The sequence below is a fragment of the Astatotilapia calliptera genome, chromosome 9 (genome assembly GCF_964374335.1).
Source record: "Astatotilapia calliptera chromosome 9, fAstCal68.1, whole genome shotgun sequence".
Lineage (NCBI taxonomy): Eukaryota > Metazoa > Chordata > Actinopteri > Cichliformes > Cichlidae > Astatotilapia > Astatotilapia calliptera.
Window position 1 is genome coordinate 9583949 of NC_137430.1, and position 24267 is coordinate 9608215.

The 24267-nt window shown below is 42.7% G+C and overlaps 1 protein-coding gene across 1 annotated transcript in view; it reads left to right on the top strand.

The window, feature by feature from the left end:
- Positions 1 to 24267, top strand: part of adarb2 (adenosine deaminase RNA specific B2 (inactive)) — a 215188-nt gene that overhangs the window by 111683 nt on the left and 79238 nt on the right. The window contains exons 2-3 of the mRNA XM_080305926.1: positions 19312 to 19398; positions 20298 to 21232. Of these exons, the coding sequence (XP_080162052.1) occupies positions 19312 to 19398; positions 20298 to 21232 (1022 nt within the window). The remainder of the gene's footprint in view (positions 1 to 19311; positions 19399 to 20297; positions 21233 to 24267) is intronic.

Below are 24267 nucleotides of genomic sequence, written 5' to 3' on the forward strand. Positions count from 1 at the left end.
AGGATGTGTATGCACACTGTACGCTCATCAACACTGACTTTGGGCTTCACTCGGCCCTCGGAGGTGTTGGCGCGCTGTTTAACTCACTGTATCGTCGCATCATGTCTTCTGTCTAAGTGGGCTATTACAACTGCTGACAAGTAAATAACATTGACACCACGAGGCAGCATGCTCCTGGGAGATATTAGGTCGTGAGATTCTTGTAGATATTACTTTGACACCACCACTATTTCTGCAGCCGAAGCACATGCTCAGTGGCGGTGGCACTCCCCAACAGCATCAGTCTCCCTTCCCAAAAGGGGAAAAATCAGCCTGGTCTCTGACGTTCCCACAATACCACCCACAAGACCCACCTTGCAAAGACCTTGAAATGCCAAAAGCTCAGTGTATATAGGGGAATAACAATGATCATCTTCAAATATGTAATTCAGACACATACATTTGAGTCTTGCATCTGTTCTGGCTTAATTAAATATTGACAATGATGCCGTCATTCTGTTTTTTGTTTTGTTTTTTGACCTTTCTCTTGTAACGAGAGACTGTGGGCAGGAAATCTACCTACACTCACACAAACATTACACATTACATTTCACTGCAGCTTCCCGCATTGCTGCCATCCAGCATTTAGGGAACTATTGTGGAGGCCCTTCTGAAAATAGATCAGCCTGCTGTAGCATCAAAAAGATGAAACGGAAATGAGCAGAAACACCAGTCTCCCCACCACGAGTCAGGTGTGCTGCACACTTCAAAGTCAAAGGGAGTCGTGAATGCGGCACAAATGAAGCCTCCGGTACGCCGATTCAAACTTCCACATCTCGATAATGACCTCACTCTCCTACACCATTACTCATCATTCATTGAGCTCCGGCTGAGGTGGGAAGGTAGCGCTGGCTGGTGGATTCAAGGCTGGCAGAAGGTGATGGGGGGCGGGAGCGCCGCGTGAGTTAAAAGCAATTGGGAGCAATTTGAATACAACTTAATAATCTCTTTTATTTTCTTGTGACGTTTGCCTCTCTTCTCTGTTTGCCTTAAGGAGCTCTTTTCATATTTAACCTAAATATACTGTGATTGCGGCTCGAGACTTCAGTTTGGTGTTACTCAAGCACAGATTTTCAGTCTCAATGCTTCATCTTAGCCTGCAAAGATGATAAGCTCTTTTTTAAGATCTAACTATGCATATATAACCATGAATAAATGGACAAATTTAGTCAAAAGCAAGGTCTTAGCCTGTTTCTTTGCACGACTAGCTGTTAGTTTGCAGACCAAAAGCAGGTGGATCATCGAGAATTTTCACATAGCAGGTTTGTGAGTTTTCATTTAGTTTAAGCTATCTGTGAACTCTTCTGGAAACAATCCATATCGATGAGAAAGCTTCTGGTCTGATCTCCCGATGTCAATCAGAAGCACTGCATTAAAAAAATTAAAAGAAGATGTTATTTTCCTGTAAACACTCACAGATTTAACTTATTTCCATCAGTTAATGGTGGTTTAAAGACTGTGAAGCCGACAATCACAGGTTCCTCAAAGTGTCACAAACTATCCCTTTGTGAACAGTGCAGGGGAGGGGGGACCCAGTAAAAACACCCATGCAGCCACACAGTGGGTAGGTGTTGGTGAACTGTGGGGTTGTGTGGGCAGGGCAACCCTACACTTACCACTGGATATGACCACACAGGCCCCACAGCAGTTTTGCCCTTTGTTGCCCCTATATGGGGTTTCTGTTGGCAAGCCCACTCTAGGCTACCTCTAAGAAAACTCACGTGGACTCTAAATATGCTAGGCCATGTGGTGTCCATAGAAGGTTTGCTTTTCTGGGTTTTTTGTGGGGCACTCATGGTTGGTTTGCCAACAGAGAACCCTTATTGGACCCATGCTGGTTATTGTCATGATGGTAGGCTTGCCTGTAGAAACCCCATATAGGAAAAGCAAAGGGCAAAACTGCTGTAGGCCCTGTGTAGGATAGGTGTGGGTTTGCCCTGCCTACACAGTCTCACAGTTCATCAACACCAACACCATGGGCCCGCACAGGCATGTTTGCTGGTACATTATTTATAATAAGTAAACAACCAATGTGGCTATTATTTAGAAAGATGACTGGTAAAATACAAAGCTAAACTGGATCTTGCCTTTTCAAAGACAGACCAACATGATTGATTAGATTTAAACATTTGTTGCCCCTTTTCTGGATTGAGTGGCTCCATGGTTTGAGCCCGGTGCTACCTGCTGTGGTAACCCCTTGTGAATATTTTTATTTTAATAATTATTTATTTTTAGCAACATACTGGTAAATGGTAAATGGACTGGTTCTTATATACTGATTTTATACTCTAATTGCACTTTATGTAACATCCCTCATTCTCCCATTTACACCCACTTCAAGCACTTATGCTTCCTATCCAACATTAAGAACTTGAGGTTGGTATCTTGCCCAAGGATCTTTGGCATGCAGATTGTAGCAGCCAGGATTCAAACCACCATCCACCTGCTCTGCCTCCTGAGCTACAGCCCCTCCATTCTGGTCCCAGGTTTGTTGTAGCGAAGTCTCCTTGAGAAAAGCGTAATTGTTGGTGATGTTAAATTTGCAGCACAACAGCACAGTGGAATCTGTATATCTGTAGAGCTCGATGGATACAGGATTTTTGAGACTGATGCAGATATTTGTTGATTTAAATATTAAAACTAGCGTGCTGTGGGGTTTATTTCACTAACAGTGTATCCAACAAATCTGTCTTTCAATTTTGGTGAGTCATCCCTAATGCATGCTTGTAATATTTGGTAACTTCAGCACTTCCCGATCTCATTCAAATATGTCCAGCTGTCAAAAATCTGACGCAGAGGCTTCAAATGAGCCACGTCCATCTTTTATATACAGTATGTTGTTCTTTAACCTTCTGCTACAGAAAACTGAGTATCTCTGTTTCAGCTGTTGGTCAGCAAAAGAAGCTATTAGAAGACGTTGCCTCGAGTTTCAGTGCGCTTTCTTGGTAATTTACTGTGATGTTTAATTTACATAATTATTGGCTGATTAATTGATAATATAAGTTGCAGTAATTGTTTTGTTATGTAAATAAAGAAGCAGCTTTTGAAGTTGTTAAGTATTTCCTGTCGCAGCTTAGCTCAGAAAGCGAACTAAAGAACCTCTCCTCTGTGGCTCGTGACCTTTGCTTCACGTCAGGAGGACATCACTGTAAATCTGAGGGAGAGTTACGGTTTTAAAGCCCGGCGATGCTGAAGATACTCGGCTTCAGTACATGAGGACAGAGAGCACTAAGGATTATGTTTCATGACGACACAAGTACATACATCTCAATGGCACCAAATCAAAGAAAGACAGCAAAAACCTTTTAGCATGTCTGCATGCCACATTACACCACTCCATTATTCAGCACGCTTCCTAAGAACTGGTCTCAGTTCAAGAACTGAATATATCTCCCCTTGTTCTCTTCATTTCTGCTTGACTGTACATCCATTTCATGTGAAGGCTTTCATTTCTTTTCTTTTTAAACCAGCTGTGCATTAAACCAGCTGCACAATGATGTTTGCATGAATGCCACACACAAATCATTTGTTGGAATTAAGCATGTTTTCTCTCCAGAGCCTCTAAATGCTCCAAACAGTGAACAATGTGCGTTTCTACAGTGTATGGGGGATTTTTACCTTAATGTCTCAATTTAGATTTTACAACACTACGAATGCGAGTAATCTCGTACGCTTCCTCCGTCTACAAAGCATACAATCTCTTCGGGTTGTGCCGATTCATAAAAACCCCTACATTTCAGTCCTTTGAATTACAGGAAATCACATTTCCCTACTCTGCCTGCTCATGTCATTTTCAGCCTTCTCTACATGAATTTTGGCAAATTGGAAAATATTTTTAAGTTACCCAGACCTAGATTGAGCTAACCCAAGCCTTAAAGGAAGAAGACAGAGCTTTTCCCTTTCCAATTTATGTACATATAAAAGTGATATTTCTAAGATACTGAGTGCCCTAAAATTTTATAAATCTCTTTGCAGGCAGCATTGCCACCGCTTCATCCTCCCCTGCAACATTAATGTCATTCAGAAGTAGCCAAGGAAAGTGCTTGTCGTCAGATAACAGTGTTTTTTCTTCTTCTCCCTGAAAAATAGATTTCCATTTACATTTCATTCAAAAGCTCCAACATGTCCAGCCTCTTCTCCAGTCTTCATTTCTGCGTTTATCCTATTTGGTGTAAAAACATCACCAAAACTGTGCGCCAACGCTACCTTCCATATTTCGAGTTCTCCAGGAACTAAATATGGACTGTGTGCACTCTTTCCAATAGCATTCCCAGTAGGATCAGTGCTAGGTGACTATGACGTCACTTGACGTTAACAGGGACCAACTAACAAATGACCAGACTGAGGCTAATTTTCAAGCCTGAATACATCAGCATCAAACAGCTGTTTAACTGAATGTAGAGCATAGAATGAGAAAGTTGATATTATGAGCTGTAAAAAACATCGGTCCAGACTAGGGCTGGGCGATATATCGAGTTTTTAAATATATCGATATATTTTTATACGAGATATGATATGTGACAATATTGTTTATATTGATATAGTCTATGTTACGTTAATTATAAGTACTAATTATGCTTGTGGGGCCGCAAGTTTGCCTCTCTTTCGTCCACTTGTGTCTCTATGCAAACCTTACTCTGCCTCGCCTCTCCTTCACTGAACACAACTCCCCCTCGCCCATCGCTTCACCTGCAGGCAACGACAAGATGTACATGGCAGCTATCAAAGAGGAGCTGGTCAGTAAAAAGAAAACATTGTACTGTGCTTCAACGTAATATTACCGTACGGTGTGTGTATGAGGACCACAAATGGCACCTGTAAGAGACGTGGTTACAAAGAGGATTTCAAACTCAGTCAGTAGAACTCGGGAACAGAGCAGCTGTGAAATCTGTCTTTGTTATTGTGCTCAGCGTCTTTTAGTTTACATTTTGACTGCACAGTTGTGAGCTTTTTGTTATGCCGAAATACAACATTGTTTTATTTTATTTATGGAGCATGATTTTAATAAATGCTGCTAATTTATTTCTGAGTAATTTCTTCATGTGCATCTAAGCTGTATGTTAATAAAAGTGCCTGTGAGAGATTTGGGACACAGCTTTGACTAAGAACTCTCTTTTTGTTCTTACTTTATGGCTTTAAAAATAATATCGAGGTATATAGCTTATATCGGCATCCAGCTAAAGAATATCGATATATGAATTTAGTCCAGACCTTCTGAGTTTCTGTTGAAAAAATGAAGTTTAGAAATGGAAAGAAAACTTGGAGAGAGAAAGAAGGAACTTTAAGAAATCTGAGATTTCAGTGTCTCAAATTTTGTGTGACATGAAGTTGACCTTTCGCCAAGCGCCTTCACTGAACAGCTATTGCCCAATCATGGCTTAGTAGCCCCATGTTAGTAAGACATGTTAGGCCTGTAGTTGCCCCTCCCTGAGCCTGGTTCTGCCAGAGGTTTCTTCTTATTAAAAAAGCTTTTTTTTTTCTTTCCCACTGTTACCAAGTGCTTGCTGATAGGGGGTCGTCTCTGTATTATTGTGGGGTCTTTGCCTTACAATGTAAAGTGTCTATAGGTCACTGTTATTGTGATTTAGTGCTATACACATGAAATTGCATCTTTAACCACCAGAATATGCATGTAGCAACTGTTCCATTAAGTTATACCTTAACGCATTTTAAACCCTGGACTTTATTAACACAGACATGTCTTAAAAAGTTTCTTTTCCTGTTCAAAACTTCCTGCATGCTCTAAATATTGGAAGCAGCACGTCCCCTGCGCCTGCGTCCCCACTAAAATTTGCACCTGCACTTCTGAGTATGTGCCATTGGAGAAAGGAAAACTCGCCAGACATGACAACAGCATCTCAGTCAATTATCACTCAGATTGGTCTTCCTATAGTCACACCCACAGTTAGCACTTCTGAGCTCTTCAAATTCTCTTTTTTATGGGTACTGAGATCTGCTTTAAAGCAAAAACTTGCAGACTCTCCATACTCTTTCTATTTCCCCTTCCCCTCCTTGCACTCAGAGGGAGTGTGTGTGCGCGTTGGTGTGTGTGTGTGTGTGCGTGTGTGTGTGTGAGAGAGTCCCGAGTGGCCAACCAGCCAGGCTGCCTGAAACTTCTGACTAGCCATGTTCTTCAAACATCATGCCGCAACCAAAGCATGGCAGGATGACAGATAGTCCCTTCAATATATAGTGACAAACAAATTAGTGCAAAGATGCTTCTCGCTGCATACCAGATGTGTTGGGCTCTGTGGTATGGAACAGCCGATGAAAAACTGTCCACGTCCCATCTGTGCTTTGCCGCGACCATCGGTGCAGCAATTTGTGCTGAACAAAGTAGTGCAAACAGCCAGCCTGATTATATGTGTCATAATGTGAGGCATAAAAACAGTGGTGGGGGAGGATCACACAGGCGCTCGCAGATTTGTATGAGCACCGGAGAGGACGGGGCAGGGTGCAGGTGACTAAACAGGACGCGGAGGGGACAGGTGAGGGAAGAAGGGAAAGCGAATAGAAGCAGGAAAAACAAATTTATTTTAGATCTCCATACAGATAAATTGTGTTTCATATGAAGTTGCAACCAAAAGTCAGACTCCTTTCAGCTATTTTTCTCCCTCACAGCTTCCCTCCGCTCAGAGTGTTGCTTTTCGGCTCCAGCTGCCGTCCAGGCTTGAGCTGGTGACTGCAGGGGTTTGACACGAGCAGGCCAATTTGTATCTAACCTCACACCTACCTATTGACACCCACACACCCTGAGATTGGAGACCACATGCGGGGGTCACATCACCGTCTTGAGTGCCGTGTCAGTGCAACACGTTTTTGCTCTCTCTCCCGAGCGCGGCGACAGGCCAGAGTTTCAGCTCTGAGTAAACGAATGTGATGAAAGCGGAGAGACAAGGCTTCTCAAGTCGAGCTGGAGAATGCTTTGCATCGGCGCCGATGACAGCGAGCCCACGCGGCTCGCTGACAGAAAGAAGGATAACTGTAGGAGGGAGATGAGCACCAGCACACTGAGAGGCAGAGACATTCCTGACCTGCTTAGTGTCATTACGCCGCAGACTTATCTCGCCTGCTCTGCCTTGTAAATACACTTGAGTGCTTGTTATCAAACGAGCGGGGCGACAAACCTCATCCAGGTTTGAGTCTCCGGCTCTCTCCGCTCGCTCGTAAATGAGTCATTCTCATGGATGACAGCCTACATTAATATTCAGTTATGGAAGGAAGCGAGTGCGCATTAAATCCGACACTTATCAGGTGGCGATCGTGATCCGTGTAGAAGTTTTTAAGCGAAAAAAAAAGATTTGCCTGTTTGCTTTTAATTGCCGAGATGTATTCACAGGAACAGACTCTTGACTGCGTGTAGGATTCATTCAGCTTCTTGCTGCCACTGCTCGATCTCAAGGCCACACTGACATTTCAGCTGGAGCCAAGTTCATTTTTAGGATGATTTGTTGCTCGCGTGTTTTATACACTTGGCTGTTTTCATAAAGGCCTTTCCAGCACTCTAAGTTACTATTGTTACGATGTTGCTATTTTAGCGCTAAAAGCTTTTGCAGTCAAACTGAATGGCATCCAAAAGCAGCGTACTTGGTCTTCACAGCGCGGGATCCAAAGTGAAAAATTTATATATTTTTTCTTACATCGAAAATGCACACTTCACACAGTTCGCATTTGAGAAATGACATTAAAAGGCTTTTATCAGGAGGGTGCTCTCCAGCTGTATCCCTGCACTGAAAGCAAGCACGGCTCTCAGAGGTGAGTGCTTGAGGAGCTGTGAGCGTGAGTGTTAGGCGGTGGCGTGATCATAAGCCTTCCCCCCCACGCCGTACCATTCCACCGTCTGTCGGGTCTCTACGACAGCCGTCACACACTCTGAGCAGGCTCCTGCAATGACACTCGAGCGTGGCGAGTCGCCTCTGAGGAGCAGAGGAGTGTGTTCTGTGTCTCGCTGTCAAAATGGAAGAGCAAATGTAAAAAAATGTAAAAAGTGAGAGAGAAAGAGATAACGGCATCAGATTTTGCCATGTGCCACAATATGATTAAACAGTCCGCTGGAGTTCTTCTCCACAGTGTTGTATTCTGCGCCACCTTAGTTTCAACCTGCCAGCGCTGATCATGAATTTTCAGGTTCAGCCGAATCTTATCTTTTCTTACATGCACAGAAGTGTTGGTCAGCAGGCCCCCACTGTTTAAGTATTTGCACCCATTAAGAAGCTACATAAGAAGATGGAAGACCAGAAAAGGCACATTTCAGTTTCTGTTCTCTCTGATCAAGCAGTAAAAGGAAAGTACTGCTCTTTTCCTCGTGTTATAAGAAATGTGACAAAAACAGACTGGAGACAATTGTGTTTAGCTTCTGTTAGCTTTCCTCACTGTCTAGATTTCTAAATTATTCTCTCAAGCAAGCTTTGCAAAGCAAGAGCTGTGACCATGACTGTATGACTGAAAGCTGTAAAGTGTTTATGGGGGTTTGATTCCGAGTCATTAGAGCTAAAACCAAAGAAATGCATGTTGGTACACCAGAAATTAGTAGAAGTGGGGTCAGAAGTTACCGTGGTTACACTGTGTTTTGATTTTTTCTGAAATACTCTTACTTACTATAAGATGAGCTAATTGCTAAACATAGCATAAAGGCAGGAGACGTGGTGAAACGACCAACCTGCTAATGCCTCATTTGCTTGTTAAGAATGAGGTTTTTAGCCATTTCTAGGTTCAAATGCTGTTAGCGCCCAAGAAACAAACAAGCTCAGAGGCGCCATTTAAAGCTAAAATCAGCCCAGATTCTTTCAGCTTCATTAAATTGACGAGTGGAGCTAATACTCAATGTTAAGTTGGGTAACTAGTTGGCAAAGTATCTCATGTTGATGCTGTTAGGACATCATTGTAATAACATTGTTATTCTCCAAGATCAGCAACTGACCAGTGACATTATCTGAGCATTCAGTTAGCATTAGCCAAGAAGTTAGCCAGTTCTTTTAAAAACTCACTAATAAACCAACATGATAAGCTAAATTGGGCTAACAGCAAACCCAACTTGATAATATAGTTATTATATTTTACAAGTTAGTAAAGAAAATACATTAACAAGAGTTAATTATCCAAAGAGTCATAACAACATAATTGATTAGCGCCAATGTTGATCCTGGACCAATAAGATGCACCAGCTAGCTGATGTTCTAAAAACAAAACTGTGATATATACTTTGGATGGAAACAAAGAGTGAAAATACACTGGACGGAGATCAGGAGCACATGACTGGAAAAAGACGCCGAAAATGACAAGAACTCACCTGAGGTAACATCTGAAATGAGCTCGTCCACAACATGGAGGTTAGCCTTTTAATATGAGGCTGTGTGGTTTGGATTACATGCCTGGATGAAGATTTGATCCTAAGCTTAACGTCCGCACTGAAATCTTAGTCAGCCAGGGGACGATTCTTTTCTGAAGTGCTAAAATTTGGTGTCCAGGGACACTGAGAGTTAATAAGAACAGCTTAAAGCCCAAAGGTGGAGGCTCCTTCCTTAAAAAGAAGCAAACTCAGGAGACTTGGGAACAGGTGTATCATTTGCTGGCCTACTGATGCAGATTTATCTGCTAGATCCTTATAAGGAGTCATGTTGCAGATATTTCAAGTTTGTTCCCTCCTAATTAATTCTATTTTTTATCTTCTTACTTGTTGTAATTATCATAGGAGGCGAAGTTAGACACTAATTGCAAACAAATCAAATGAGAAAAGTGCAAGATTATGAAGAATTCCACACAAGTTTAATCAGTCTAAGTCTCAAAGGTTGTCTCGCGCACACGCAGCTTTTAACATGATTAAATGAAAAGTAATACCTGCCAACCTCAGTCACTAATGAGAACCAGAAATTGGAGTTAACAAAACAGAACGTGATACATCCGCCTAAAACACAAAGTGATAATTCCCACTAGCAGCGCATTGTTCAAGTTGTTCAAACTGAACATAGCGTAGCTGCAAAACAACCGGTGACCATGTATCTTTGATGATCATGAAGATGTATAGGTGATAAAGGTCACATTAATCTGTAAAACGGCATAACATCTGCTCAAAAAGACAACAAAATGACACGCAGCGTGTAGCAAAGGGTGTCTACAGTGAAGCCTGCCCTTGGCATGCATGCATGTCCAGGGGAGCAAATGTAAAGCAGATGGCCTGGCTACTTTGTCCTCATTGCTGCTAATCAGGTGCTAAATATCCATCAGTGTGTGCTAAAGCGTCCCCCTACTCTTTTTGTTTTTTACTCCCATTTTCATAGCATACTGTACATGCCTTTTTTTCTTTTTTGTCCTCCACTCTCAACTCACTGAACATCACCAGCGATTAAAACACCTCTTTCTAACACAGAAGTTCACGCACATTTGTGTTGACAGGTCGGTGATACCTGAGCGTGAAGAAAAAAAGCCCATATCCTGTGAGTGGTCGATGCGAGGAGCTTTCTACAGCCGAGTGTTTTTACTCCACAGGAAATAAGCGCGGAGCTCAACGCGAGAGAAATCATATGAGGAATGTAGACACTGAGCACAGAGGCTAAATAACACATCCAGTCACATTACAGCTGTTTGATTATTCAGAAAATCTACTGTGGGTGGGGACCACAGCAGTGTTGGTGTTATTTATGGTTGTGCTGTTGGAGTTACTGTATGTTGCTAAAGCCCATTTTTTATGTCTGTCAAACAGCAAAAACACAATATGAAAGCAGCCTCTGCATGTTTCCCCTTAGATGTTTGACTGATGTGTGTACAGAGGCCCGCAGACGCATAGCACAAAGCCTTTCCCGTATGTGTGGACAACACAGGCACACTCGTGTATTGTGTCATTGCGCTATAAATGACTCTTCATCCTCGGCGAACGTGAAGCAGTCGTTTTGAGTAAAATGTAACAGAAATGAAAATCAAAGGTTTATTTATTCAAATAATTGACCATTAAAGAAAATGTGCTTGGTGTAAACTGAATGTAAACCAACATGCCAACGTGCCAACATTAAAAGGACATTTTACATTGAATCAGTTCACTTAAAGTCAGCATTTTGTGAGTGTGTCATGAGACATCACTAACAGTCAGAAAGGACGTTTTTAATAATATTCTGGTGTTTTTTTATTGTAGATTTTTTAAAATATTTTTTAAGTTTAATATTGCAGGTTGTGATTAAAGTTCCATAATTAGCAGCAAATACAGTCAAATTATAATTTATGTCCAGCGCATATAGATTTTCATGAATGGAAACACCAACAGTTTGACCTGGTAAAACTCATGCAATACTATGCAAAGGTTTTCTTTTGCTTCATTGAGCCAGATTTTATTTATTTATTTATTTTTAAGTGGCATTGAGCAATAGTTCCCCAGGCTTTCTGAATCTCTTTCAAAGTTTTTCTTTGGACATTGGCTGCTTTTTCTCTCATTTCCATTCCAGTCCTTGTGCCAGACCATTTTCAGAGGGATGTTATTTTGGTTCGTTTCCATGTCAAGCCACTTAACACTAACCTTTTGACTCATCCAAGCATAAAATGATACCTAACTAAAGCGTGAATCAGTGTTTTGCCTACACATAAAAGACAACTTTCACATTTTCAATTGTATTTTTGGCACTTTGTTACCAGCATCCTGTTTCCATTTCTTTAGCTGACTCTATGACAAGTGACAAAGTTTGACAGGTATAAAATTATATGCTTTGCACCAACAAGGTGTTTCCCAAAGAGGCATTAGCTGAAAACTTGGCACATGTCAGCATGATGTGGCCTTAAAAATGTAAGAAAACTGGACAAGTGGAGGACGAAAGATGGACAAAAAAGTTGTCTTCGGCAGATAAAAGCCATGTCCTTCAGAAATAAGAAAACATCCAGCAAAGACCTGAGAAATGCGTCTGGCTGTACTGATTTCTTATCGGAAACGGTGTCAGTGGAAGGGTGGCTGTCAAGAATATATTATTATGGAAAGGAAACAGGGAAAAAGGCTGAAGTACACCAAATTACACAAAAAGTAGACTCAGCCGCAATAACCTCTAGAAGTATGAATTTAAGAAGGACTGAGTTTCAAATAATGAAAACTTTCTGTTAGTGGACTCAAATCACGCGTACGGGCAGGGAGCAAATCATTTTTAATTGAAGACATAAAGAAAAATGTAGGTAGATTCCAGGATATACAACCTGAAATCAGTCAGAAAAATAAAAACAAGCAGGGAGGCAACGAGATGACCTGACAAAGATGAAGGGAAAGACACAGGTGGAACATTCAGACAAACAAGGAGTGCAGGACGGGACGAGGGAAAGGACGAAAGCATGTGAGAAAACCAGCTTTCAAAGTAAAACAGGAAGTTACAACAAACAGCAGCTGAGACATGACAACAAGGGGCAACATTATTGTACTACACTATATTATTATAATATTGCTGCGTTCCATTAACCTTGGCTATAAAACTTATACTATGCATCTGTATGTGCCAATAGAGTGGTTACCTGAGCAGCTGCTCAGTATACTGCCTTTGGACTTGAACTGTGTTTTCAGCGTTTTTGCTGAGTCCGAGCTTTGAGTTGCTATGAAGAGTAACACTGTACATGATGGCAGAAAGGCGGGGAAAGTAGAAGCGAAGCCAAATCAGCAGATATGAAATAGACGGTAACACTTTCTGGTGAATTACTCCTCCAATCAGGAGAGATCTGTGACATCCTTTATTAGATGTTGCCTCTATTCCAGACCTTTTAGCCACCGGTAAATGCAGGATAAAATTCATTTGGAGGGGCCAAACCTATGAAAGAGCTTATATTGCTTTTATTAAGCAAACATAAGAATAATTCTGCTTCCAACACTTCATCCACTGGGCTCCTCAGTCCTGAAACACATTCGGTGGCAAAAGAAGTGGTGATGCAACACAGTGGTAAAGATGCCCCTGTCCCAGTTTTTTTGAAGCTCTTTGTGACATCAAATTCAAAGCTTTCGTTTTCAAATCAAATTTCTCAGTTGCGTTTCTTTGTGTTGTTTTCAGTCAAACACAGATTCTGCATGATTTACAGATCGTCAGTTTCTGCTTTGATTTACGTTTAACACTGCGTCCAAACTTCTTTAGAGACAAGCTTGTAAAGAAACAATACAGCCTCTCATTTATTGGCTCAGTGGATTCAGTATTAAGAAGAGTTTGAGAGAAAAATACAGAAAGAGAAAGAGAGAAAGTCAAACAGAGAGTGAGAGTCAATGATTTCCCCCAGCACCTGTTTCACTAGTGTCTCCTGTCGCTCATCTGACCCATTCGTTATGCTGAGCCATGGGGAAATCTGATTGGGCTCATTACCCTCTCCTCAGAACTGATTCAGGAAGTGCGAGGAGAGAAAGAGAGGGCCTGTTCGGCGGCTCATTGTGAATGGAAACCATCATCAGGGTTGTCACTATCAGGAACGTCTGGCCATCTGCCAAGGCTCTCCCTATCTAACCTGGCTCTCCTCCACCTCCCAGCCTTTCCGCGGTGGAAACAAATGAGTGTCGTCTCCTCTCGCTGTGTCCTGGTGCAGTGGGGGATGGACGTAGTGAGCTGAGACTATTGGCATGCATTGTCTCATTCATTCAGGCCCACTGCTGAATAAGAAGGGATGGATGAAAGATACCGTGAAGGGCATGTAAGGTAACGGGGTTCACATCTGCGGAGGTGATCGGTGATACGTTTGATGAACTTCGCAGCAGACGGGATTTTTCCTCTTAGCTTTGAGGTGAAGCTTTGACAGGGAAGGTTGCACATTCACCTTATTTGCCCCGATATACTGGACGGGTATAATCGGTGTATAATTTGGAAACATGAAGCTGGCCTCACAGTCAGCCTCAATCTCATATCAGTGCTAACTAACAGAAGAAGAGTATTTATGCTGCTTTAAGAGCGATTTCTGTTAAAGAAGCTTTCAGGTGGTCTCGGCAATCTGGCCTCCATATGGACTTCCTGAAGCATTAACTTAAAACTGCGCAAATTAATTTGTTATCAGCAGTGAAAATCTGCTATATTTCTGGGAAAATCAGTAGCACTACAAGCTGTAAATCACCGAGGGAAAAAAATGCCTCTTATGTTACACGGAGCTCACTTATAAATCAGAGAATAGTGCACTTGTGCTGGCGCTTCATGAACCTTTGAAAACACAGTCAGAGGTGGCATTTCAGAGATGACCTCTAAACTGTGCTGCTTACTGCTGCACAGTTGATTCAACATCAGAGTTATTGAAACCACAGTGATATTTTCTACTCAATAGCTACTTCCTGAGACATTTGAAGTGAACAGTGCTCCACTGAAAGTGAAAAGAATTGTTTTGGAAGGTTGTGTGAAATTATACAGACTGGAGGAGCTCTATAGACAAAAACCTCTATTCTGACTGTGAATGTTCAAATAAAAAGCCTTTGAATGCAGAATAAAAGGGTCTGTGCAGGCTTTCATAAAGCCTGGTGATAAGTCCAGCACATTAGGAAGCAGGGAGGACAGTGCATTGAATCTGCTTCCTCCTTACATCATTAACTGCATAGGGATGATATTTCATCTGTCAGTGTGTGTGATTTTAGCGTTTTAGTCAACACACAAATATTTCAACATCGCGATGGCCAGAGGATAAAGCCAATCGAGATGTGATTACCTAACATTTCATCGAGTGCTATCATCAGGTCATTATAAATAGAATTTTAATTTTACTTACATGCCGTTAGGTCTCATTTACTCTTTGGATGATAATGCTATTGCATCACATTAGCATTAATTGGAAATAAACTAGCAGGTTTTTCCCTGATTTGTTTGGAGGGGAAAAATAAAATATATTTTCTTGCTTTTTTATCAACATGACTGCAGCTGAAGAAAATAAAGATTTACACTGTAAGTAAAAGATGCCCTATTTATTGGTTATTGGTTGGCTAGACAAAAAGGTTGAGTTAGAAAGGATGTGCAGCAGGTTAGGGGGAATAAGGAAAGGGATGGAAGTGAGCTGCCAGGCAGGAGGGGAAAAGGAAGTCCAGAGAGAAGATTCATGGATGTATGGAAGGAGAACATGCAGAGGGTGAAGAACAAGAGAAAAAGAAGAAAAGATTTCACCCACTGGTTGGTTGGCTAGCGTTTTAAATATCTGGAGAAGAAGATTGGGGTGGTCACAGGCAGTATAAAAGATCTCCCGGGTCTGTAAAATAAAGCCAATGGAAAGTGCCTTAAACTTGCATTATTATGAATGTTCACCAGGGGGCGATACCTGTAGCTCCAACCCTCAGCGTTGGCTTTTATAAACAGTCAGGTATTCATTGCAATTCTGACTGTATAAAACGCTAAGTCCATTTTAACATTTTAGTTCAATTAAACTAACATAATGAGGACACCAATCTCATTCCCGACACATAAAATACGGACGATTTGTCATGTTCCGAGGCAACCCATAAGAGCGCGGAAGGTTACCTTCTCCATGATACGTGCCGGACGCTCCCAGTGGTAACACACGTTTCCCTAACCTTATTCCTAACCTTGACTACAGTCTTAATCATATTACATGGCGTTATCCAAAGCGATTCATGTTGAGAAAGTAAAAGAAATGTACATGTGTAGATTCATTCCAAACGGTTCTCATGTTTCCTGACGTTTCCGAACACATAACCTAGAAATGTGTTGGGTGGCCGAAAGCGTAACATACCTTCAATTTGTCACATGACATAATCTGTTACACTTTGGCATGAGAACGTTAACAACTTGCCCATCACAAGTTGTTAGCCAAGATCACGTGGTTTCACAGTCTGACACATCCCTCACCTGGTACATCCGGTTTCAAACACCTCATCTCCTGACTTAATGACAGGATTTCACGTCCCAGCGGGTGAGGTCACAGTTGCTTTATCAGTCCTTTGAACCATCTATAAATGTGACTCAAAAGAAGTTTGTCCCTTAATAAAACTAATAATAACTATGATGGTAAAATTGGGTTGCAATGGCCTTTAACCCTCTCAGGCTCAAATTAAACTTTTTGTTGCTAATGCACAACCAAGTCCTGCAGTGGTACTTCTGAGTAATAACAACTAATAAAATATGTATGTGGGGTAATCAGGTTGTTAGTTTGTAACTGTTGCAAATTGGCAACGCCTGCCTCGAGAGGGTTAAAACCCCATCTACATGTAAGAACAACTGAACTGTGGATTTCATTTTAGGAAATGTAATCAAGCTGTGATACCTGTATTGTAGCCACTTGTCAGTGACAGTGATTAAAGCATATCCTGCTTTATTGCCTATTTAAGTGAACCCACAGTTTACAAAGTGAACATCATGCTGTATTAAGGACGATTTCAAACTGCTAATTGTAAACATAAACTAATTAGGAAAACATATATGCAGGTCATCGATCAACTAAGCCATAATAAGCATTTTCTCTTTAGTCAGACTTCATTTTACAAGCCAAAGATTTTCCTCCTAAAGAATGCTGGGTTAGTGCATTTATCACTGGCAGACCTGGATCCTACAATCACAGCACAGTATTAACAGCTGCCGTCTCCTCTCCATTGTAAACCTCCAGATTTGAGCGCTCCGAATGTCAGCCTCGTATTTCTAAAGGAGGATGCACTTTCGTATGTCAGAGCGGCTCTCGATTTTCAGTCTGTTTATGCAAAGCCTTGGTGTCTCATTGCCCAGTGGGGCTTTTCACTTGGCAATAGCTGATGAGTGGGTTGTTAAGACCCCTTGGTGGAACAGGATTATCAAATATAGATTACAGGCGTTTGGGGCCCCAGTGTGAAAGCTCGGGCTCCTGAGTGTTAATTGCTGGCCTCGCTGTGCTCTCCAATTTCATGCTTGAAGTGAACATTTGTCTTTCACGCTACAAAGGCGCCGGAGACATTTGTGTGTAAATGCAAGAATGAGCTAAGATATGCTGTACCAGCCAACAGACCCTTAAAAACACTAATTTTTCCACATTTATAAATACAGCAGACAGTCGTATGTGTGTCTGTGTGTGTGTGTGTTTTCTTACTGTAAATGGGGCTTTAGGGGGTTTAAAAACAATATAGACTGATTTGAAAATGGCCTGTATAATGACACTGGCCAAGGGAGTCATTTAGGCCCAAATTGCTGCCTGTGTTGGGCTTCGCTCCGTAATTAGGTCAGAATGCAAATGTGTGTATTGTGATGTTGGCCCACGAGGACTAGCACAGCTCCAGCCTCAGTGTTTAGAGTGTAACCATGTGTGTCAGAGTGACTCATTGAGCCCCGCTAGTGCTGTTGAGCTGCGAGAAGAGAAAGAGCACTGGGGGCCGAGCTCATTCACAACCTTGTGCTCTTATCAAAATGTGTTTACTGCACTGTAATGCTGCGTCCCATTTAGGCAGCATTTAGCAACGTTAAACTGTTGCGGCCCCGGGCCTGAATGCTGGGGTGGAGACACAAAGGGCCTGGGATGCATCGTGACCTCTGGCTCACCCTCTAACCCTGCACACACTGACATCCATTCATTCTGCCTTTATTTCTCCCTCTTCATCACCTCATTGTACTTTTTGTACAGCCCTGTCTTTCCTCCCGTCCTGATGCCTCTCCCTTACATTTGTCTTCTATTGATCATTAGGTGGTGTTGAGAAGAGAGGGGAGGTTTAATTAAGGAGCCAGACTGGTTTGTCAATTCTGCTCAGCGCTGCATGGAGTGCACTAGACCAAGCAATGGCTCTAATAGGGCTTCATACAGTAAACAACACGCACACCTGGACAGCAGCGGGCCCCAGGGAGGAACAGGAGAGCGCTGTGGTAGATAAAGAGAGTTTAGCATCATAGGTGTGGCGCATGAGTGTGGAAGATTTCAAATGGTTAAAATGCCTGAAAATGAAAGAAGAATCGAAGAAGAGACGTTGGTTATTTTGCATTTTGGGTTTAATTAATTGAGCCGTTTTTCACTGTGACTTGAATCTCAAATGCCACATTACATGAAAATTGTAGCACTGACAGCAAAGTGAAGATTGCTTATCGGTGTGATCCAGCAGACAGTAGCAAACCTGACAATATTAGATAAAAAATCTTGTTATTATCCTTCATGAGGGCGCGCAAGAAAAATCAAATGCCTTGTCACAGTTCTGCGATTCTGAGCAGTGCTGACACAATTATTGCGACTACTACGACTACTACTGATATGGAAAAAAAAAATCTGCGGGCAGGTTTTGTATGGCGCAGACACGAGTGGTTAATTTGTCTTGCTAGTTTTAAAATCTTCGTTGTATCACTGATTATAGTCAGATGACAAAAACTTGGTTGCTTATAAATGGAGACTGTAACATGGCGTTCACAGAGGGATGGGGAAATGAGCATAATGTGTATGAAAATCAAAAGAATGGGGATTTATAATACATAAGCATATACATGTTAGTTATTGCTGTATGCGTGTTTGTATATGTGCATATAGTCCTTCTGACTGGCCCACTTGTTAAGCGGGTATGGACGAGGATTAGGGCCACTGGACAAAAAGGAGGGGTCCTTTGGATTTGAATTATTACTTAAAATTATTACTAAAAACCCCCAAAATATTATATATGCTATATGTGGTGCATAATGTTGACAGTACTGGAAACAAAAGAGCTTTGCTGAACTATATCATGAGCAAATATTTAATTATAACTTGCATTATTTTCTTTTTGCTAAACGGTCTGTTGGATATACTAATACTGACAAATCTGTAAACAGGCCAACCAATATATCGATCTGGGTCTGATTACAGTGGCCTGAAACAGCGTTCATAATTAAGCCTAATGATTTTAGATGTGTGAATGAGAGACTAGATTGCATGACTTTTTTTGGCATATTTGGACACAACAGCTTACACATATTATTAGAGTAACGGCTCAAGAAGTCCTTTCCTGCCCACAGCTGTGATATTGTCCTGTCTAAAATCTGAACGGACCACTTTGATTTAGAAAGCTGCTTTGTTGCGTCTAATGTTGCATTTTCTCTGGCGACGCCGCTGATTCTGCAGACGTGAATATTTTCCTTTAAGCCCCATGGTGACTTTTGTGAATGAAGCAGCAAAATAGGACAGTCCACAAAACAGCAAACGTTGTAGTGTGAGTCACAGTGGACGAATGTGTGGATTTTTACTTGACCACGTGCGTGTGTGCGCACTGCGCTCCATGCATGGGTGACAGGCTTGTGTGCATAGTTCTGCTCGCTTATGCTTCATCTCTGGCCCCGTGTTGGGGCCGATGATGATCCGCGGCTTTAATCGATAAAACTATCAAAACATCTCCTCCGCTGCCCTGTTGTTGACTCTGCGTGTCTCTTGTCTCCCCTCCAGAGAAAGTCAGTATGCTGTCGGCATTGATCGCTCCCTTCAAGTACATAAGCCCTGGGACCAGCAGCACAGAGGACGAGGACAGTTTAAGTAAGCTGCTGCGTCTTTTTCCTTCTCTCTGTCAGTGCACACGCTACCTCTCTCAGTGGCAGGCCTAATATGGAAATGATCTCTCTGTCGCCCCGCATAATTAATTATTTGGCAGATGAGCTCTTTGGTTACACACTGGTGTCAGCTTGCACGTTAAAATTCTGTATTCCTTTAAAAGCGAGCGATTAAATATTAAATCCGAGTGTTCGTGATAATTAAGTCATTAGATAGGTAACTGCATGCCTGCATACGCTATCATCTAGACCTACAATCTGCCCACCAATGAATGGCTCCCATGCCACCATTAACATTCTTCTGGCAGGATCTGAACACCCTGTTTTTGTTCATTTCCCATCAGAAATGCAATACGCCACCACTACCCCGTAACTAGGTTTGAAGAGCGTATCACAGCTGTTCAGACTTTGCTCTCACAGAGGATAAGAAGTGTGAAATAAAGCGGGCTGCAGACATTTCTCTCATCCTTTTCTCAGAATGCCTGCCACTCGACGAGATCCCCACCCCCTATTACAAATAGGATTGATGCTTTGCATTGGCCGCGGGGACCAGTGTTTCCCCACTTGTGACACAGATTCAGAACTAATTTGGAGGCAGATTACAGGATGATTTGGCAGATAACATCGCCATTTTAGGGGATTTGTATTTGGGGTTTTAAAATACTTAAATATGATAGAGCCCCGAGGTATGAAGTGGGCTCGGCTCAGGGAGACGATTGCAGACGTGTTCATTACCATTTCATTGTGTATCGAGTGGCTCAATCTGCCTTGAGAGATTTTTCTTGATTCGTCTTGTTCAGTCAGGATAAACGTGCCTCTTTTCACTCTTGTGTTTTGACTATTTTCTTATCACTTGCAATGACATTGTTTTTCCTTTTATCGCAGGCACCAGCAGTGCAGAGGTGAAGGAAAACCGCAATATTGGTAACTTAGAGGATCGCTCCATAGGGCCCGGGGAGTGTCAGTCAACAAGAAGCGGGAGTTCTGGTCTGAAGAGGAAACGGCCACTGGAGGAAGACAATAACGGGCACCTGTGTCAACTCCGTCTGATCTATAAGAAACTGTCCTGGTCTGAGGCTCCAAAGAACGCGCTGGTACAGCTGAATGAGCTGCGGCCCGGCCTGCAGTACCGGATGGTGTCTCAGACGGGCCCTGTCCACGCTCCCGTCTTCTCCATCGCTGTGGAAGTCAACGGGCTGACCTTTGAGGGCACAGGCCCCACGAAGAAGAAAGCCAAGATGAGGGCCGCAGAGCTGGCCCTCAAGTCCTTCATCCAGTTCCCCAATGCTCCTCAGGCCCACCTAGCCATGGGAAACATTTCAAACCCTTCAGCCGACTTCACCTCAGACCAGGCCGACTTCCCCGACACGCTCTTTAAGGAGTTTGAGTCTTCGTCGTGCTCCGACCGCCTCTCGCTCTGCAACTCGGAAACCGAAAGCGAGTTGCTTTCCAGCGAGCTGCTCAGACACGGGCGGTTGCTGCGCCACACCTTGGACCTGATGGTGCAGGCGCAGCAGAGGCTCGGTGGAATTGTCCAAGAGTCCGAGGCCCCTAAGAGCCCCGTGGCTGTGCTCAATGAGCTGCGGCCGGGCTTGCGCTACGCCTGTCTTTCGGAGCGAGCCGAAGGCCGACGACTGCGCAGCTTTGTGATGGCTGTGCGTGTGGACGGGCGGATTTTCGAGGGCTATGGCCGCAGCAAGAAGCTGGCCAAGAATCAGGCAGCCCAGTATGCTCTTCAGGCCCTCTTCAACATCAGGACGGCCCCCGAGGGGAGAACAGGTCTCAAAGCCAGCAGGCAGAGTTGTCCTCATTTACCCCAGGTGAGTGCAGACACATCCCCAGCGCCTGTCTTTTGCTAAGCTTCTTTGGCAGACACTCCACTTCCGACAGGGGCCTGTAATGACCAAAACAGCAGGCGTGCGGTGAAAATCCAAACACCTTCCAACAAGTAATTAAGGAGGAAAGGAGATAGGAGCTAAAGAGAGCCCGATTCAAGCAGAAATAAAGAAATGTGTGAGCAAGCTGACATTTATCTGTTGTCCAAAATAGGTCTTACAGCAAAAGCTAAAGATGCGCCATTTTTTTTTGCACATCTGCTCATGGGTGTGTGCTCTGCGAAGCCTTCATCTAGGGTAAACAAATATCTGTTTGTTGGCCTGTTTAATAGAAAAGCATGTAAATGAAGCTAATTATTGTCCCCGTGCCTCTGACACATGAGAAATCTTTGTCACAAACCCAAATGAGGTTTTTTTCTCCTTTTTTTCGTCAGTCTTATGTGTTTGCAGAGCTGTAATTGGGTGAGTTTTGTAATTTTGCAAAATCTCCTGTTTCCTCATGTGTGGCATCACAGTGTCTACAAACATTAATTCAATCTGTTGCCCAAAGGAAATAGAAAAGCAAAGAGCAAATCGACAAACAAACCACTGAGACCAATCCCATGCTCATTTACCCAAATATGTAAATAGCAATCAGAGCGAGGAAACTAGTTTGTGAGAAACTTGAGGAAATTGGAGAGCCTAAAGACACGGTGGCTGGATCGGCTGGCACTTGTTGACAGCCATTTAAAACTCCATTGCAGCTGCAGGACTTTATCTCAAGTAAAACTGCCCTGAGTAGATAGTCACACTGATTTTCATTGTTTACTACTGTTTGCATAGCGAGGAACTCTGCAGCCAAGCTGTCCAGGTCACCCCAGCAGAAAGAACATGTAAAACCACCGTCTCGAGGTCTTGAATTGAAAAAATTAAGCTGTTCACATCCAAAGCGTCGTCTCCCTAAAGTCTTCCCTTGAAGACTTTTGTGTCGACACACAACGCGCCCTGTAGGGTATGTGTTGTGTTAATATTCTTCCCTAGCCTTGAAGAAATAAACTGGCAAAAGTGTCCTTCCCCAGAGCCCAACATCAACCCAACAAACCTGCACATGTTTGCCTGGGAGAAACTTTCTTTTTCTCCCCACTGCCACGGTGTCTAAAAGGATTTTAAGAGGATTTGCCGCACCCGTTTAGTTCCAGAAAGCACTCGCTTGTGGAATTTCTTGAAAGTCAGCTGTGCCGTCTGCCAGGCTCGAGAAACGTTTTATTTTCATTGGCGTTGAAGGACAAAGGCGTTAATATAATATTCATGCGTGCGTGAATAAACATGTGGCCAGGCGTGTGTTCATGGATATATAATGTGTTACATGTTGCGTAACCTTAATGCAAAGCCCTCCGGCTCTTATACGCTCTCACTCACATTTGAGTCAGTCTTCTTGCCAAACACTGATTGCACGGGCAGTGGTTGACTACACTGCAGATGTGACACGTAATGTGGGGGTGGTTGCCAGCTGTAGCCTGAGGGTAGAGCAAACGTTATGGTGGTATGCCAAATTATGTTGTGCCAGCTCAGGCTGTTCTCTTTCTTCAGAATTCCCTTTAGCTACCTGTTGCAGAACACAGCTTGGATGCATAGATGTTTTCTGTGTATCATTAACCCTCATCCAGACTTTAGAAAAGAGTCAGAAAACCTAGTCATGGTTCATAACCCTTAACTAAGTTTACTGCCTAACCCTAACCCGAAACAGGACTGTGGTGACTTGGTTGTTGTTGGTAACCTTCTTCTCAGAGTTGTTGCATCCAGTTGCACGTGTATATTTTTAGATAAGGTCAAACTTGACATGCATAGATGAGAACAAGTGCAGCCAGTGGAAGTCTGCCTGACTGTATATAAAAGATGGACATAGCTCCAGTTTGTCGAGTTCTGTATTTTTGGCCGCTGCCGCCTGACTACATGACTGATATCATATGATAACTTGTCAGTTGCACCATTTAGCATCCATTCTAATCTAAATATGATGGTAATTTACACAATCAGCATTGGTTTGTTTTAAATAAGACTTGAAACTAGCCTTAAGAGAAGCAGCTTGTTAGGAAACTGTCTTCTTTGTATACTTCTCTTTGTAACCAGAGTGCAGTACATGCTTCCTGCTGGCCAATAGAAAAAGCACAGGTCTAAAGGGGAATTTGTTGTTTAGTGACGGTAGCCCACTGTGGCCCACTCTTGCTTGTGCTATTGTTGGTCAGTCAGAGTGAAGTTCACACAGAGCAAAGTGAAACCAAGTGTTAAAAACAACAAAAAGTGAACTATCTGTGCTATCTGCTATATTTTTAATCTTTAGTGTTTGTTTCACTGTTTCCCAGTGAACTTTTCTGTTGTTCTGCTCTTTGTTCCCGCCCACTTGTCAAACAGTCAGCATTTGGCGTCCAGCCACACACAGTTGGGATTCTGGAGGACTGCATAGAAGCACATCTCTGGTGGGTGAAAGCCCTTCTATGCTCTCTAATAGAAACATGCACAGTATGCAGCATGAAGCGCTTCTCCACTGGCGTCATGTTTCAGACCCTAGACCTGAAACCCACGGGAACTAAAGCTAACCTGTTTCAGACTGAAGCTAACCTGAGAAGCTCTTTTAAGAGTCAGCATCATATAACTCAGGAGGACAGGGTATAGCATCAAGTTTTTAAAGCTGTGCTACATCAGGAACCTAACCCAAGTGCCCAATTACTGGTCATAGTATTGCCTCTACTTAAAAGCAGTGGGTCATCTTCATGGTAGCAAAGACTTTTGTGTTTTGAAAGACATCTTACAACAACTAATGTCTAGCAGTGAGTGAAAGGAACAGTAAGAGACGTCCCCTTTTTCTTTTTGAAAAATGAATTTGGGAACACAAAGAAGTGACAACACTTAAATACAATGATTTTGACAGTGAAACGAAGGAATCCATGGCTGGCCACCTATTCAGGATACTGTATTAATTCAAAAGAGTGGAACAAATGAGTGAGGGCTTGCAGAAGGCCTTCGAGCTGGACTGAGCTGGT